An 18360-nucleotide genomic window follows, 5' to 3' on the forward strand; every position below is an offset into this window, starting at 1 on the left:
CTACTTCTGTATGTGGATGACATAATCATCACAGGGAGTGATTCTGTCCCTATTACTGCAGTGATTCAAGCTTTGACTGAAGAATTTGATATTAAGGATTTAGGTCCCCTCCATTATTTTCTGGGGATCCAAATCACACCAAATGAAAGTGGAATGGTTCTTTCTCAGTCCAAATATGTTTCTGATCTGCTGATTAAGGCTGATATGGTTCACTCTAAACCGTGTTCCACACCTTGCTTACCCTATAACAGATTATTGAAAGATGATGGACATCCTTTCAATAATCAATCTCTCTATCGCAACATTGTTGGTGCTCTTCAATACCTCACCTTCACAAGGCCTGATATCTCTTTCTCGGTTCATCAGGTTTGTCAATTCATGCACTGCCCTATAGACTCTCATTATGCTGTTGTGAAGAGAATTCTTCGATATTTGAAAGGAACTCTTGATCTTGGCATTCGGTTTAGTAAAGGAGACTTGAACCTTCATGCATTTAGTGATGCCGATTGGGCTGGTGATCCTAATGACAGAAGGTCCACTACTGGTCTCGTTATGTTTCTCGGTCCCAATCCGATTTCTTGGTCGTCCAAGAAACAGAATACAGTTTCTAGATCATCCACAGAGGCTGAATACCTAGCACTCTCAAGTACTTCTGCAGAAATTGATTGGATCAAACAACTTCTTTCATTTATGCACATTGATGTTCCTTGTCCAACAACTGTGTTTTGTGATAACCTTTCGGCTATAGCCCTTGCCTACAATCCAGTCATGCATCAGCGGACTAAACATATTGAAGTTGATGTCCACTTTGTTCGAGAAAGGGTTGCAAAGAAGCTTCTGCAAGTACAGTTTGTTTCCTCAAATGAGCAGTTTGCTGATATTCTTACAAAGGGTCTGTCTACTCCTCTATATCAAACTCACTGCTACAATCTCAGACTTGGCAAGCTACCATTTGAGATTGAGGGAGGATGATAACTATAACATGTGTATAGGTGTGAGGTAGTTAAGTTGGTTAACATTCTATGATGTAAGATTGTAACAAGTGTCAACATCTTAAGAGTCCTATGTTGGCTTAATTACTAAGCAATGTAGTGAGATATATACTGAATGTAATCAATGTTAGAAGACTTAATGATTGTAATAAGAAATATACTTTTCCCTCATTCTCTGTTTACATTTCTCTCTCTCTATCTCTCTTCACAGATTTTGCCTCTCTAAGACAATATCCCGATATAGCAGGTAATAGCGTCATACTTTCTAGAATATAACAACTTATGATCCTTGTAAGTGTACATTCGCAATACTTGAATTGAATGAACAATTCGATTCTTTCCTTTTGTATAAATGTTCAAAATAAAGAAAATGAACAAGGTGATCAAGGGAATATCACAGGTATGTGGCATCTCAAAACTCTTACTATGATTTGATATGTTGAAGTCCTTCTCATATGTTCTGCTCCTTTTTTTTTTTGTTGACTTTTTTCAATTATCCATCTCAAAGCTTAGCGGGGTACACGATTGGTATTAGGATAGTTACTTACATTTTAATATGTTATTAGGGTAAGTTATTCACGTGTTGAGCCGAACAACTCACATGCCACATCACTCAATATATATTGTCTACACATTAAGCTCAAATGACAGCACACATTAGGAGGTGTGTTGAGAGTATGAAATCTCACCTAAATTTCACATCAGTAAAGGGAAATCTTGCCTAATAATTTAAATAATTGTGTTCATCTCTTTCCTATTTCCAATTGGTTTAAAATGAATGTTTACATTCTAGCATTCCATTTACTTATTTAAATTGGGAACTCTTGTTCATGTAGATGTCAAATACTAACTAACGAACCAAAAAATAAAAAAAAAATCCAACAAAATCAAAATGAAGCAACAAAAATTAAAATAAAGGGAAATTTCCTTTAAATCCAGTAATATTTTATGCTCAACTTTAAAATTTTGTCGCACAAACTTTCTCTTTTGCCATTAATTAAAAAAAATACAAATATAAAACAAAAAACAAAAATCTGTAAATGAAATTAACCTTGCATATTACAAATTAATTAAAACAAAACAAGAATTACACTCAACAAATGTAAGAGTAATGCTAGGGAGACTAAATTTTGCAAAATTGGTTTACAAATTTAGTCTCGCTAGCATTACTCCAGATGTAAACATTTGTCCTAAGTTCTAACTATCCAGCTCAGCATAAGACTAGCTAATCCTTTCAACAAATCTCACCCGACGTGTGGACTCGGACGGGTGACCATTGGCCACCGTGGCAGCAATAAGGTCCGATTCTGGCCGTCATCCAAATTCAGTCGTTTTATACTCTCTCTCTCTTCGTCAACCTTGATCCATTTGTACTATTTTTTTAAGAAAGTGGTTTTCATACACTCTTTTAAACCTCTTACAGAACCCTTGCTTAATCATATTTATTGATTTCATTTTATTTATTCATCTATGGTGCCTGGGTATTAAGCTGTTGTTGGGGTTCATATAAAATTTCCCTAAAATAAATAAGAATTGCATTTGATTTTTCTTTGCTTATTTCTTGTCACCTAATCAGCATATAAAGAAATTTTGGCAGCAAAATTTGATTTTAGATTTCTGTCGCAGTCTTGGGTTTATTACAAGGACTTTTAAACTTTTTGGGTACGTGGACATTGATTTATTTATTTTCTATGGAAAATGAAAAGCACACAATTAACTTCTCACACATTTGTTAAATTATGTTTGTTGATTTTATTTGATTTATTAAATTCGCTGGCCATAAACCAGTGGTGGAGCTAGGATTTCTTGTGAGGAGAGGCCTCACACAAGTATAGAAGAAAACTAAACCAATAATGATTACAAACTTACTAATGCAAAACATCATAACATATATCCAAATAATTAAGTAGTCAAAATTAACATATGTATAGATAATTTTATCTATTTATAGTAATTATAATTATTCTCGACGAATTTCATATTGTGAAACCATTGCATGATGTCATCTATACTACTTGAAGTATTATTAAACTCAATAGAGAAAATTACTAAAAACTTTGCAAACACTAAAACTCAAGAAGAGGTAGGATAGAATAGAAACAAATGTTTTATAGAGAATAATAGAGTTTCACAAACCTTATTGTTCTTTATTCAATAAATTTGAGATTTGGAATGGCTAAATATATGAAATTCAAGAAGAATAGGGGGAATAGCTCTATCAGTGCATGAGTGAAAGACGATTTTTTAATTAAAAGTGAATAATGGGTTTTTAATTTAATGTCATTGGTTTGTGATGATGACCATTTGAAATATTATACTTAATTTTAGGATGAGATTTGGATGAAAAGATAGATAAAAGATTGGATTTTTGTGTTAAGTGTTGAGAAGGGTTGCAAAGCAATAGATATAGGTATAATACTAATCTTGTTTTTTCAAGTTAGGGTAGGCCTAGGACTACTCTAGTCCTCATGTGCCTCTGCCAGTGCCATAAAATAAGAGAAGTCTGTGAGAAACTAAAAATTATTTGTGAAAATTAGCTCTCATTTTCCATTTGTTTAACTATCAATTTATGTTTCTGAAAAAACAATCAATTTGTTTGTTTATTTATTTATTGGTAAAAATGTGGTTGTGAGTTGTAACATTGTATTGAATGTCAACGTAAGAATCAACCGCATTCGCGAATTGAAATTGACGCATATTCGGTCATGTCAAATTCTGGACTGCATGTGTGACGTGATTAAACATTTAAATTGTGAAGAAATGAGGGATGGCTATGTATATGCAGCATTACACGATGCTGTTAAATATGGGATTGTTGAGTTCTTTATTTCTCTATGTAAAGCCAGACCAGATTTATTGTTCACCGTAATCTACGGAAAGAACTTATTTCATTATACTATTGAATGCCGTCAAGAAAAAGTTTATAGCCTTATATACGGGGTCGGTCAAAGAAATATCCTTACGACTTTCGTAAATGATAATTCCAGCAACGGCATGCTACATTGTGCGGGGATGTTATCTCCATTGGCAAAGGGAAAGCTTGATCGTATTGCAGGTGCAGCCTTGCAAATGCAGAGAGAAAGGCAACGGTACAAGGTTAGAATTATTTTACATTATTCTTGTAGGCTTAATTACATCTATGACCCTTGAAATTCAATATGAATATACTTAACCCCATAAAATTCAAATTGTGTCACTTAATACTTTGAAATTTAACCTTTTTTTACTTTATCCCATGCCGGTGCCATCCAAGAACAAAATAAATTCTATCTCATTATATCCATGTATCAAATGAAGCATTTTGTTTTCCTTTCTAGTTATTGAAAGGACACGATCACCTCATTTCACTACGATGTATAAGTTCTTGTTCAATGAAATGCTGGAGGTAGAGAGTATTGTGGTTCAACTCTCGGGAGCCTCACCGAAAAATGATGATGGTATGACACCCCCCCCCCCTAAATTATTTACCCAAACCCGCAATTTCACAAGAAATTGCATGAGGAAGGACAAAAGTGGATGAAAGAAACAGCAAGTTCTTATACAGTTGTTAGTGCCCTCATTATTACAATCATGTTTGCTGCAGTATTCACAGTTCCTGGTGAAAACAACCAAGAAACAGGGTTCCCCATATTCTCAAATGAAAAACTATTTATGGTTTTTATAATTTCAAATGCAATTTTGCTCATTTCTTCCTCAACTTCAGCGTTGATGTTTCTGGGCATCCTTACATCGCGTTATGTTGAAGATGATTTCCTCAAATCCTAATCCATAAAGATGATAATAGGCATGTCCACACTCTTCATCTCCATTGCGTCCATGATGGTTGCCTTTTCTTCTGCCTTATTCATCATGCTTCAGGACAAAACCAATTACTTATCCAATCATTTTCCTTGTTGGTGTTTCCGTCATTTTATTTATTTGGATGCAATTTCCCCTTCTCGTTGATATTTTCGTGTCTACTTATGGTGAAGGAATATTCGATAGGAAAGTCAAACACAGATACAAATTCATTATGGTGTATGCGATGCATTAATTGGGTAACTGTAGTAATGTAATGTTTGTCACTTCTAAGAAAACTATGTAAGTGTTTGGTTTTTATAATAGAATCCCCATTGTATTAAATTCATCAATGGTTCATATTTCTACGGCCAGAGTAGTAGCATCTGTTGCTTTGCCGCCGATTCCAGAAGAATCTAAAGGGTGTGTAGTCAAATTAGGATTTGGTGGGATTTTAATAGATTTTAAAATCAGAGTGTATTCAACTAAGATTTTGAAAGAGGATTTTAAAAGAGTTTGAAATCATGGTGTAGTCAAATTAAGATTTGGGAGGATTGTAAAGAATACAACCAAAATGAAAATAAAATTCTAGCAAAAATCAAAATGAAGCAACAAAAATTAAAATATAGGGAAATTTCCTTTAAATCCAGTAATTAATATTTTAAACTCAACTTTAAAATTTTGTCGCACAAACTTTCTCTTTTGCCCTTAAATAAAAAAAATTACAAATATGAAACAAAAAACAAAAATCTGTAAATGAAATTAACCATGCATATTACAAATTAATTAAAATAAAACAAGAATTACACTCAACAGATGTAAGAATATTGCTAGGGAGACTAAATTTGTAGACTAAATTTTGTAAAATAAATGATTTGGAAGTTGATGATTAGATTATTACTTAAACGTTGATAAACTTGCTCATTTCCTATTGGTGACACATCATTTAGTTTGCAAATTTGGTATACAAATTTAGTCTCTCTAACATTACACCAGATGTAAACATCCGTCCTAACTATCCAGCTCAGCATAACACTAGCTAATCCTTTCAACAAATCTCACCCGACGGGTGGACTCGGACAGACCGTGGCAGCAATAAGGTCTGATTCTGGCCGTCATCCAAATTCAGTCGTTTTATACTCTCTGTCTCTTCGTCATCCAAATTCAGCAATAAGGTTTTAGATTCAATACATGGACAGAGAGCAAAGAAAGTATGGGTTATGATTATGATTATGATTATGATCGCTGGAAGATCTGTAGCAAAAGCATTAAACATATATCCATTGAACCTGAGGGTTACGATTATGATCGTGGAATCAACTGGACGGTCTTGGTAGATTCCCCAAACGTTTCTTCATTCAGTTTCAATGCCGGTTCGTTTAACAAGTTTGCGGTGAATAATGGTTCGTCCCCGTGTGAGCTCCGAAAGCTGTGGTTTAAGGTAATCTTCTTGATTTGAGTTTGTATATTTTGTATTTTTTGAGTCAATAGCATGATAAATAGTGAGTCTCTTTAGCTTGTTGATGAATCTTGGAATCGGCTGATAGACCGAGGGAATAGGATACTAATTGGTCGTGTTATATTTCAATTTATAAGTTTGTTAAGACTACATATCCTGCACTTGTGCATCGGCTGCTGGCATAAGAAAAAAGAGATTGCAACTGAACGACATCGGACAAAATTGTTTTGAAAAGAAGGATTAATTGATGATTAACCATGCCATTGTGTAGGGTTATGTTTCTCTCCTTGAGTTTCTGATTTCGAAAGTACCTCTCAAGACTCTTTATTGTAAGTGTTTTTAGCACACTTTTGTTGGTTTAAAGATAAGGCAAGTGTCAAGTACTCACACTGCCGAGTCCATCATACTTTGTGTTGGATCAAAAACGCTTCGGGCAAATGCTCCCAAGTCTACTTGCGAATCCTCCTACTTTGTGATGAAGGGGTGTGATAGTAGCTGCAGAAGGAGAATACTAGTTACACAGTGTCGATGTCAAGCTTGAAGAGGATAATAGAGTAAAAAGAAATGTAAATAACTCACAGGAGTTAAAAAGTTAGTTAAAGAGTTAGCTAAAGTTACTGCTTTAATAATTCTTTTACTTTTCCTCAGTTGGTAACTTTAGACTTTACTTAAAGAGTAAGTATATATACTCTTGTAAACTATATTTTGATGTAATGAGAAAGATTCATTTCCTCAATGAAGCTACCATCTCCCTGATTGAAATCTGTGGCTAATATGATCACCTGCTCTGCTGTTGGCCTAGCCATCTGCATCTGTTTGCAAGCAGGCTTCAACAAACGAGCAGAACTCTGGTGAAAATTTGTGTTTTGAAGGTGTAGGCGATGGATCATCCAAGATGTGCCATAGACCTCAGAACTTTGGTTGCAAAACAACGGCGGATGTAGCCAATGGAAAGGATATGAATGCAGCAACGGGTCCTTCATTAGCTGTATATGGGAATTCTCCAGTACCACACTCAAAGAGAGCGAGACCAAGGCTCCAAATATCAGCTGGATAGGAATAATTCTCATTTCGAATTCGCTCAGGCGACATGTAAGTGACCGTCCCAACAAATGTCGCACACTGGTAATTACGTTGCTAGCTTTGTTAATACCAAAAGACCACTTTTAATATCTATGTGTCAAATGTAACATGAAAGATGACCAACTCCGTGCAAGTAGCTCAGTCCCTTCCACATTGAAAACAGAAAAAAAAAAGAACCTTAAGCACCAAGCAATCACCCAATATTCTGATCAATATAGCTGAAACCGAGTGGGAATATTCAGGTATTCTTTTCTGCAACCTTAAGACATCCGCCAATGATCCTCCATCAATTTTCTATTTTTGTCATTATATACAATTATATCATACTTCTACATCAAAGTTTACTAAACGCTTTACACTATAATTTATCAAACGCTCATCTACTTTATTTTACAACGAAAGCAGTTTTTTAAAAAAAAGCACAACAATCACAAACTAGCCCTAAGCTAAATCGATCAGTCCAAATACAGCAAACCAATCTATAAGAGCGATTCCTTAGTGCAACCTTGGGGCATCTATTTGGCAATCTAGTGCTGGACAAAAATGTTTTGCGATTTAGGTCTTGATAACTTCTACATAGCATGTGCCAATTTTTATTAGCGTAGGCGCTGTACCTAGGCTTACTTGACACTGCTGCTTTGATACTTAAATTAATTTGTAGGCAAAGTATGTCTTCTAAACTCCCAGCTAGGCTTACTTGATACTGTTGCTTTGATCCTTAAATTAATTTGTAGGCAAAAGTATGGCTTCTAAACTCCCAAGTGTCAAAAGTTAAGATTCCATATATGCTTGGTTCACTATTTATTCTTTATTTTCATTTATAAACACATGATCATGATCTACCTATAATAAAATCTCCTTTGGATAAATTGACAGATTGAGCATGGCAGCAGTGATCAACCCAGTAGAATACACAGGTATCTATCATGAAAATCAAAGTATTAAATATATATGAAAGGTTGTCTTGGTTTCCTTTTGTGTAAGGAATACATGGTCAGTCACTCTTGAATTTAATATCAAGGGTGCAACCGTGGAGAATAAATGGATGTGCTTTCAAGATTTTATATCAAACTCAAGGATTGGTGACCAACCATTGATCATCAGGTGACCAAAAGAACGAGATTCGACATGTTTATCAATATCTTGTGTATTATGTTTTTTTATCTTTCTGTTTAAATTTTTAATTTTTTTCCTTATTTCACAGAGAATTTTGAGTGCAGAAATTTGAACTCATACAAAATATAAGATAATGTTATGAAAACTAAATTTGGAAACTAAATGATGTGTAACCAATCGTCAACTTTCAAGTTATTTAGTTTTCAAAATTTAGTCTATAAATTTAGTTTTCCTAACATTATCGCAAAATATATCCTCACAACAAATGTTACTCCAAAGGCTTTCTTTCTATCCAAAATCTTATTTTTATCCAAATTCTTTTTTCTATCCAAAACTCTGTATTTGAGTTCTGTACGGATAATAGAAACGAATGAGAGTAAGGTTTTGTTAAGAACTAAGAAACCAAGAAAACAATAGGTTTCCTTGCTTCACGTCCCATCGCAAAACCAATGATTAACCACCTCAATTTTTATTTTACTTTTTAGAAATGTTGTACCTTTCATATTTATCTATTTCACTCATAATTTGAGATTTGACAAGTGTATTCTACCAACAAATTAAACTAAGTTTTTATCACGAGTTATGAGTTTAATTTGATAGTAGAATACACATATTAAGTAACGAGTGAAAAAAGTATATAGGTAAAGGCGAATGAGGAAGCTATCTAGCATTCATCAGAAAGTAGTTAATATATCCCTTGTATAAAATGCCATATTTAATTACATTCGTACCCTTGACAGGTGATTATGATCCTTGGTTCGAAGCTGTAAGCAGGCGTGATTGGTGTAAAGCGAAGGAGTTTCTCACCCAACACCCCGGTGCAATAACAGCAACGGATTCAATGGGGAATACAGCTCTTCACAAAGCAACATACAAAGGGAACAAGCAAATTGTGGAAGAGCTGGTGCAGTTGATGACGGAAGAGCAATTGGAGATCAAAAATAATAATCATGAGACGGCTCTTACCATTGCTGCTGCAGAAAACATCAAGATCGTTGAATGCTTGGTTGCGAAGAACAAGAAACTACTCGGTATTGCCGAAGATGGCAGCCAATTGACTCCGATTCTCATTGCTGCTAAGAATGACCGATGGGATATAGTTCGGCACCTCTACTCTGTAACTCCACTCGAAGATCTAAAGCCAGATAAAGGTCGTTGGGGCTCTGAACTTGTTTGCTATTGTCTTCAGGCCAAACAATTTGGTAACGAAACTACTCTTAACCGAATCAAATTTTCTGCACTATATATAGTATATATACATATGTACGTGCCTTTAGCGGGATCCCCATTTTAGCTGGAAAATGGAGATGATGCGCCCGAGCCGTCTGATTTCATTTAGTGAGATCGTGCGGCTGGACATTAAAGATGCATTTATTACATTTCTTACTTTCCTTTCGCTGCCTCGCGAAGGACCGAACCACAAACTAGAGGTTCAAATTCAATCAATCCTAAGAACATGTTTGATATTTTATTTGAATCAAATTTTTTAAACTTAAAAGTAAGTTTTTAGAGTTTTTAAACTTAAATTCACTCATTTCTTTTCTCTCCATCCCTCTCACTCCAAATCTATCTCTCTTTTATTCTCTCTCTCTCACCCTTCTCTTTCTTTTTTTTTACTTTTTTCGTCTCTTCTCCAATCCGCTTTTTTCATTCTCCCGGTTTTTTTTCTCGCTCATCTTCCTCTCTATCTCCTCCGATCCTCTCACTTCTTTCTCTTTCCTCCAATTATCTCCTATTTTCTTTCCTCCTCTATCCTCTTTCTCTCTCCGACCCCCTCTTTTTGGATCTCTTTGTCCAGTTTAAGTTGTAAGATTTAGAATTTTTAAATCGCAAACCAACAAGTTTTCGAGTCTTAAAAAAAATTATTTTCAAGAAAAATTCTTAAAAAATGTTTTGAGAAATTATAAAAAAAATTTAAATCAGATATCAAACAAGCCCTAATCTTTTCATCTTTTCCTTGAATCGGTTTCCTCCCTTGACCATTTTGAACGTTCTGGAGAGTGGGAATTTATTTTTCAAGTTCTGATTCTGGCTTGCAGGTTAATGGAGAAGGCGCGGTAATAATTTCTAATTCGATTTAATTGTACATATGAACTTGGGTTGTGAATCTATTCCTCATTTTTATCTTCAATTTCAACCACTGAACATATTTGAATCAGAACTCATTAAGTTTAATCTTTAATATTTGAAAAAAAAAAAAAAAAAGCAAATCAGTGAAACCAATCTCTAGAAATTAGCAATTGAAAGAAGAAAAAAAAAAACTCACAAAATCCTTAAATCCATTCTCCAGGTTGCCCAAAATGATCAGGGGGAAAAGATTTGGGTTCGATTGGATTTCGGTGGTCTTGGCTATGCGCCCTTGGCGTGGCAGAGATTCAGAGCAACGGAGAAAAAGAGAAAAGAAATGTAATAAGTTGTGTTTCGTAGCAACCCCACGATCTCATTAAAAGAGATCGGACGGCTATCGCATCATCCTTATTTTTCAGTTTAAATGGAAATTCCTCTCCTTAAAAAGCCTCATACATATATAATAACTGGTCTAAATATACTTACGTACAGATATCGCATGGGATTTACTTGGACGGTGCCCACGCTTGTCCTATACTCAAGGCCTTACAAGATGCCCTCTATATGAATATGCTCTTCTGCCCATTGCATTTCCAAGTGGGACGTCATTCAAATTTTGGCAACGATGGATTTATAAATGTTAGTAATATTTTCTCTTTTCTTTTACTACAATCAAATTTGTCAACATTATATGTGGCATTTATAAATGTCACCTTCCAAATAAAGGGTTTTATGAGTTGGTTCAAATAAGGTGGTCTTCCTCATAGTTTTCTTAAATCATACTAGCATATGGGCACACACAAAGTGTGTGTGAAAATTTTTTATTTTTGTTTTTCAAATAGAATGAGAGAGGAAGAGAGTGATAGAGAATGTGGGAGTGGGAAGGTTTTTATTTTTATTTTTATTTTTATTTAATCCGACATTCACCTTTCCCAGACCCTGCGTAAAGCGGGAGCCTTGTGCACTGGGTACGACCTTTTTAGAGATATGTTAGGATTACATGTATGTGAGGCTTTGAAAATAAAAAAACAGCAAAATTTGATTGTGTGAAATTACATTTCTACCTCATATTTCTTATTCATGTTCTATTTTAATTAGAATGTTAAACTTGTAATTTCATAGGATTTTGGTTGACAATGAGTGTTTTATTTTTTAGTAGAGATTATAAATGGGTACTACCATAATGCTGTGTTTTCATCCACAAAATCTATAGTAAATGAAAATTGGTCTTATGTCAAAGACATTATCTACCAGGAGTATTTTGAATGAGGAATCATATTTCTTGGTAGGTATACACGTAAAGCATGCTCTTTCCGTCGTTGATGTTCGTATAAATGTTCAAAATCAAGAAAATGAACAAGATAAATGGAATCGCACAGGTACGTTACATCTCAGAAGTGAAACTATGATTTGATATGTTGGTGTCCTTTTCATATGTTCTGCTCTTTTTTCTTTTTTCTTTTTTTGTTTTTTCAATTATTCATCCAAAGGAATAGCATAGGCAGACTGCTGCAAGCTTCCAAATCATATGGTGCCTGGGTATTAAGCTGCTCCAGGGTTTCATATAAATTTCACTACAGTAAATAAGAATTGCATTTTATTTTTCTTTGCTTATGCCATATATCATCTGATCAGGCTTATAAAGATATTTTTGGCAGCAAATTTAATTTTAAATTTGTTTCGCAGACTTGGGTTTATTACAAGGACTTCCATCATGGCTTTCAGAGTTTTTGGGTATGTGGACATTAATTTATTTATTTTTTATGGAAAATAATAAACACACATTTATTTCTTCTCTCACACCTCTGTTGAAATTATGTATGTTGATTTTGTTTGACTTATCAATTCTCATGGCCACAAATTTAGAGGAATTTGTAAGAATTTCAGTTTTCTTTTGTTTAAATTATCAATTTTGTTTATCTATGGACTTATTAAAAATGTGGTGGTGAGTTGTAACATTGTTTTGAATGTGAATGTAGGAATCAACCACATTTGTGAACTGAAATTGCACCATGTTCGGTCACGTGAAATTTTGGACATTGCATATGACTTGATAAAAGATTTAAAGAATGAAGAAATGCCGGAAGAAATGACGGCAAATCGTGGACTACGTGATACGTTATTACTAGCTGCTCAAAATGGGATTGTTGAGCTCGTTACTACTGTATGTAAAGCCAGACCAGAGTTATTGAAAGGAACGTACGGAAAGCCCATATTTCATCGTGCTGTTGAACACCGTCAAGAAAATGTTTATAGCCTTATATACGGGATTAGTAAAACATATGACCTTGCGACTTTGAAAGATAATTCCGGGAACAGCATGCTACATTATGCAGGGATGTTATCTCCATTAGAAAAGCTTAATGGTGTTGCAGGTCCAGCCTTGCAAATGCAGAGAGAAAGGCAATGGTACAAGGTTAGAATTATTTTATATATTTTTGTAGGCTTACTTACATCTATGGTCCCTGAAATTCAATCCGAGTACTTGACCTCACAAAATTCAAATGGAAACTCTGGTTCATGCCCCTCATCGACCAAAATTTTAGACTCAAACTTTATTAATTTAAATCGATTCATACCTTAGTTGGAGGATTCAAACTTCAAAATCATTATCCATTGGACAAAAAGAGCTTTTTTTTATTTTTTTTTTGTATGAGCTCGTCTTATGGTTTTAGTTAGATTATTAGGTGTGGGTATACTTATTGTTAATTATGCAATAATGTAAAAAAAAAAAAAATCACATTCAAAGTTTAAGTGTAAAGAGAGAACATATGAACTCAAATAAAATTTTCAAAAAAGAATAAAAGCTAAACACGGAATGAATAGTTTACAAAACAGATGCTTATAATGGCCAAATTTCAATAAGATGCACATATACCCTTCATTTTTTTCCCTTTAAAATTATTGAAAGATTACGATCACCTCATGTCACTACGATGTATTAGTTTTTGTTCAATGAAATGCAGGAGGTAGAGAGTTTTGTGGTTACAGCCACGGGAGCCTCAACTTTTGAAGAACATATTTTGATAGCCGCTAGATTATTTACCAAAAACCACAAGGAATTGCATAAGAAAGGAGAAAAGTGGATGAAAGCTACATCAAGTTCTTATACAGTTGTCAATGCCCTCATTGTTACAATCATGTTTGCTGCAGCATTCACAGTTCCTGGTGGAAACAACCCAGAAACAGGGTATCCCATATTCTTAAACAAAAAGCTATTTATGGTTTTTATAGTTTTGGATGCTATTTCGCTCTTTTCTTCCGCAACTTCAGCATTGATGTTTTTGGGCATCCATATATCGCGTTATGCTGAAGATGATTTCCTCACATTCTTACCCACAAAGATGATAACAGGCATTTCCACACTCTTCATCTCCATTCTGGCCATGATGGTTGCCTTTTCTTCTGCCCTATTTATCATGCTTCAGCACAAATCGTTGATTATTACTTCAATCATTGCCTTTGCTAGTGTTCCCGTCATTTATTTTATTTGGATGCACTTTCCCCTTCTCTTTGAAATTCTCCTGTCTACTTATGGTGGTGGACTATTCAATAAGAAATGCAAACGCTGGATAAATGTTTAATGGTGTATGTGATGTATTGTGTAACTGTAGTACTAATGTAATGTTTGTCACTCCTAAGAAAGCTTCTATGCATGGTATACATTATGTAAGTTTTTGGTTCCTCTAATGAAAACCCCATTGTTCAAATGTTTTTTATTTGTTATCTGTAAGATCTATTTTGATTGGAGAATTATCAACATATTAAATTCACAATCGTTTTGAAACATTAAAAAAAAACTTCGGATTGGAAATTCTATATGTATTCCAATTTTTATCTAAATCATTTTACAAATGCTTCGAATTTTTAATTAAAATTTAGTTTAACATGGAAACAGAAATTAGAGTTCAACTTACACCGGTATGAGAACGTTTATTGTTTAATATATATAATCGACTACGATGGTCAATTCGATTTGGGTTGAGATGGTCATGGTCAAAATTTGATTTAAGTTTTTAATTACAAAAATAAAATAAATAATCTTAAATAATCATTTTTTATTTGGTTTTTTCACATATAATATCAAGTTGGCAGTTACGTCAAAACAATTGTAGATTCTATTTTTATGCCAACACTTAATGGTTAGCTTAACAAATTTGTAACGTACGTATGACATTAAAATAACATAATAATAAAATTAAGGGCCCAAACACCACCGCCGGCGCCACTACGATTCGAAACCTAAACGATCTCCCCAACGAGATCCTCCTCCGCATCCTCTTCTTCCTCCCCACATTATACTCCGTCCGAACCTTTCTCGTCTCTCGGAAATGGTGAACCCTCTAGTCTCGCATTCCCTCCCTGAATTTTATCTGCCAACACTTCCGGCCGTACAAGCCGCCGCCAGTTCTTAGCCGTGTTCGTCGACCACGCGCTCCGATTATCCCGTCCACACTTTCCGACTCTCTTTCCCGCACCACAGTCAATACTGCTCCTATATCGATTCCTATATCGATTACTGCTCCTATACAAAATTGTTTTGAAAAGCAGGATTAATTGATGATTAACCATGCCATTGTGTAGGGTTATGTTTCTCTCCTTGAGTTTCTGATTTCGAAAGTAGCTCTCGAGACTCTTTATTGTAAGTGTTTTAGCACACTTTTGTTGGTTTAAAGATAAGGCAAGTGTCAAGTACTCACACTGCCGAGTCCATCATACTTTGTGTTGGATCAAAAATGCTTCGGGCAAATGCTCCTAATTCTACTTGCGAATCCTCCTACTTTGTGATGAAGGGGTGTGATAGTAGCTGCAGAAGGAGAATACTAGTTACACAGTGTCGATGTCAAGCTTGAAGAGGACAATAGAGTAAATAGAAATGTAAATAACTCACAGGAGTTAAAAAGTTAGCTAAAGTTACTGCTTTAATAATTCTTTTACTTTTCCTCATTTGGTAACTTTAGACTTTACTTAAAGAGTAAGTATATATACTCTTGTAAACTATCTTTTGATGTTATGAGAAAGATTCATTTCCTCAGTAAAGCTACCATCTGTTAGTTTATAAGTGTATTTGCTGAAATATAATAAGAAGTCAGTTTTAAATATCAGCCCTTGGATCATAGTCCAAGTGTGCAGCTAAGATGTAATCTTAGATTAATTAATATTTCCTCTTGCTACATGTGCTAAGTGTGTGTGAATGAATGAAACAGTGCAGAGTTCGTTTCTTCTTCCTCAAGCTGAATTCTCTCACTCTCTCTCTAGATTTCTTACTCTCTTCCTTTCTTCAGTATTTTATACATTAATTGAAACACTCATACAAGATCATAGTCTGTATGCTAACATGGCCTCAGAGCTGTGTTCGATCAATTGATACTGGGCGTTTGGATCTGTGAAGAGAGCTACCCAGCAACTCAAAGCTGCGATCGAGTTGATTGCGATCTGAGTCTAACATGGCAGGATCGGGTAGTGGTGAGGTGAGAGCACCAATTTTCAATGGTGAAAATTATGAGTTCTGGAGTATTAAGATGAAGACCATTTTCAAGTCCTACGGATTGTGGAATCTGGTTGAAAAGGGTTTCGATGAATCAGATCTGAAGAAGATTGATGAATCTGAGGTGAAGAAGAAAGACAAAGAAGAGTCTAGTGGTGCTGGGAGGATGACGCTTGTTGAGGTGCTCATGAAGGATGCTAAAGCTCTGGGTCTGATTCAGGGCGCTGTTTCAGATGAGATATTTCCCAGAATCTCTCATGAAGAAACTTCAAAAGGCGCATGGGACATTCTGCAGCAAGAATACCATGGTGATAAACAGGTTAGAAGTGTTAAATTGCAAGGTCTTCGTAGGGAATTTGAATATACCCGAATGCGAGATGATGAATCACTTTCTGTTTATCTTACAAAACTATTTGATCTGATAAATCAAATGCGGAGCTATGGAGAGGAATTATCTCGAGAGAGAGTTGTTCAGAAATTATTAATTAGTTTGCCATCAGCTTATGACTCTATCTGTTCTGTTATTGAGCATTCGAAAGATTTGGATGTGATTGAGGTACAAGAGGTGGTGGCTTCTTTGAAGAGTTTTGAGTTAAGGATTGATAGGCATTCTGAAAATAAAACTGAGAGAGCATTTGCTAGCCTTAGTGTGAATCCCAAACCAGTTAAGTTTACTGGAAATCAAAATGCCAAGTACCATAAGAATTGGAAGGACAAAGGCAAGAAGTGGGATAACAAACCCACAGATGGGGCTAGAAATTCTTGTAAGCATTGTGGCAAGCTACATTTTGGTGAGTGTCGATTCAAAGGCAAACCAAAATGTTACAACTGTGATAAGTTTGGTCATCTAGCAAGGGACTGTAATAGCAAGAAGGCAGTGCAACAGCTTAATTATGCCACTCAGGTAGACTCTACACCAATCATGTTTTATGCTAGTAATCAAACTAATACTAGTGTAAAAGGATGTGAAGATGTATGGTATGTAGATAGTGGGTGTAGTAATCATATGACTGGAAGGGAGGATCTACTGGTTGATATTGACAAGTATGTGACTGCAAAGGTTGAAATGGGTACTGGACAGCTTGTTGATGTAACTGGTAAAGGAAGTCTTATGGTTGAAACTAAAATAGGCAAGAGATATATCAAGGAGGTTATGTTTGTGCCTGGATTGAAAGAAAATTTGCTCAGTGTAGGTCAAATGATGGAGCACGGTTATTACTTGGTGTTTGGAGGTCATAAAGTAGAGATCTATGATGATAGCTCATATTCCAACCTGATTGCCAGAGTACCAATGAAGGGAAATCGAAGTTTTCCAATGAAGTTACAGTCTGGAATACATATTGCCTACAGGGCAAATGTATGTCCTTCTACTGCTATGTGGCACAGAAGATTGGGTCATCTGAACATGAGCAGTTTGAAATTGATGCAGGAACAAGAATTGGTGGTCGGGTTACCGGAGATCAAAGTAATTAAAGGAGTGTGTGAAGGCTGTGTTCTTGGCAAACAATGCAGAGAAGCATTTCCAAGAGAAGCCACTACTAGAGCATCATTTCCTCTTGAGCTTATACACAGTGACATTTGCGGACCAATGCAGACAACTACAACAGCTGGAAATCGATACTTTCTCACTTTTATAGATGACTGCACCAGGATGTGTTGGATTTATTTTCTAAGGCATAAATCTGAAGTTCTCAATGTGTTTAAAAAGTTCAAAGCTACTGTAGAATTGCAGAGTGGATATAAACTGAAGAAGCTTAGGAGTGATCGAGGAGGTGAATACACCTCAATGGAATTTAACAGATTTGTTGAAGATATAGGCCTGGAAAGACAACTTACCACTCCATACACACCACAGCAAAATGGTGTGGCAGAGAGAAAGAACAGAACCATCGTGGAAATGGCTAAGTGTCTTATGTTGGAGAAGAAGATTCCACTTGAATTCTGGGCTGAGGCAGTCAATACCTCTGTGTACATTCTGAATCGATGCCCAACCAAAGCCTTACATAAGAAGACACCTTTTGAAGCTTACAGTGGGAGAAAACCAGGAATTAAGCATCTAAAAGTGTTTGGTTCTTTGTGTTATGCTCATGTGCCAAGTCAACAGAGACAAAAACTCGATTTGGCAAGCAAGAGGTGTATTTTCTTGGGATATGGTAGTTGTGATAAGGGATATAGACTGTATAACATTGAATCTGGAAAGGTGACTATTTCCAGAGATGTTGTGTTTAATGAAGAAGCATGTTGGGATTGGAATGCACAGAAGGAAAGAAGGGAGAGTATCCAGATCATTGAAATGTCTGCAGGAGAACAAAACTGTGAAGGAAGTGCTTGTGATTCTGAAACACAATGTGAAGTCAGTGAAGAGAATGTTGGGTCAG

At 35.3% G+C, this 18360-nt stretch overlaps 2 protein-coding genes and 1 long non-coding RNA gene across 2 annotated transcripts in view; 1 reads left to right on the plus strand and 2 right to left on the minus strand.

Moving 5' to 3' along the window:
* LOC126610481 (uncharacterized) overlaps positions 1-14204 on the plus strand; it is a 130777-nt gene extending 116573 nt beyond the window's left edge. Inside the window, exons 5-10 of the mRNA XM_050278562.1 lie at positions 9294-9629; positions 10987-11133; positions 11784-11873; positions 12181-12228; positions 12474-12910; positions 13461-14204. Coding sequence (XP_050134519.1) covers positions 9294-9629; positions 10987-11133; positions 11784-11873; positions 12181-12228; positions 12474-12910; positions 13461-14078 — 1676 coding nt within the window. The 3' untranslated portion in view covers positions 14079-14204. The remainder of the gene's footprint in view (positions 1-9293; positions 9630-10986; positions 11134-11783; positions 11874-12180; positions 12229-12473; positions 12911-13460) is intronic.
* LOC126610501 (mitogen-activated protein kinase kinase 3-like) overlaps positions 1-18360 on the minus strand; it is a 165945-nt gene that overhangs the window by 134411 nt on the left and 13174 nt on the right.
* On the minus strand, positions 6329-15534 carry LOC126610515 (uncharacterized). Its single transcript, XR_007618558.1, has 2 exons — positions 15433-15534; positions 6329-6865 (listed from the first exon to the last, which is right to left on the minus strand). It is a non-coding gene; the product is annotated as an uncharacterized LOC126610515 (long non-coding RNA).

The sequence above is a fragment of the Malus sylvestris genome, chromosome 17, assembly GCF_916048215.2.
Source record: "Malus sylvestris chromosome 17, drMalSylv7.2, whole genome shotgun sequence".
Taxonomy (NCBI): domain Eukaryota; kingdom Viridiplantae; phylum Streptophyta; class Magnoliopsida; order Rosales; family Rosaceae; genus Malus; species Malus sylvestris.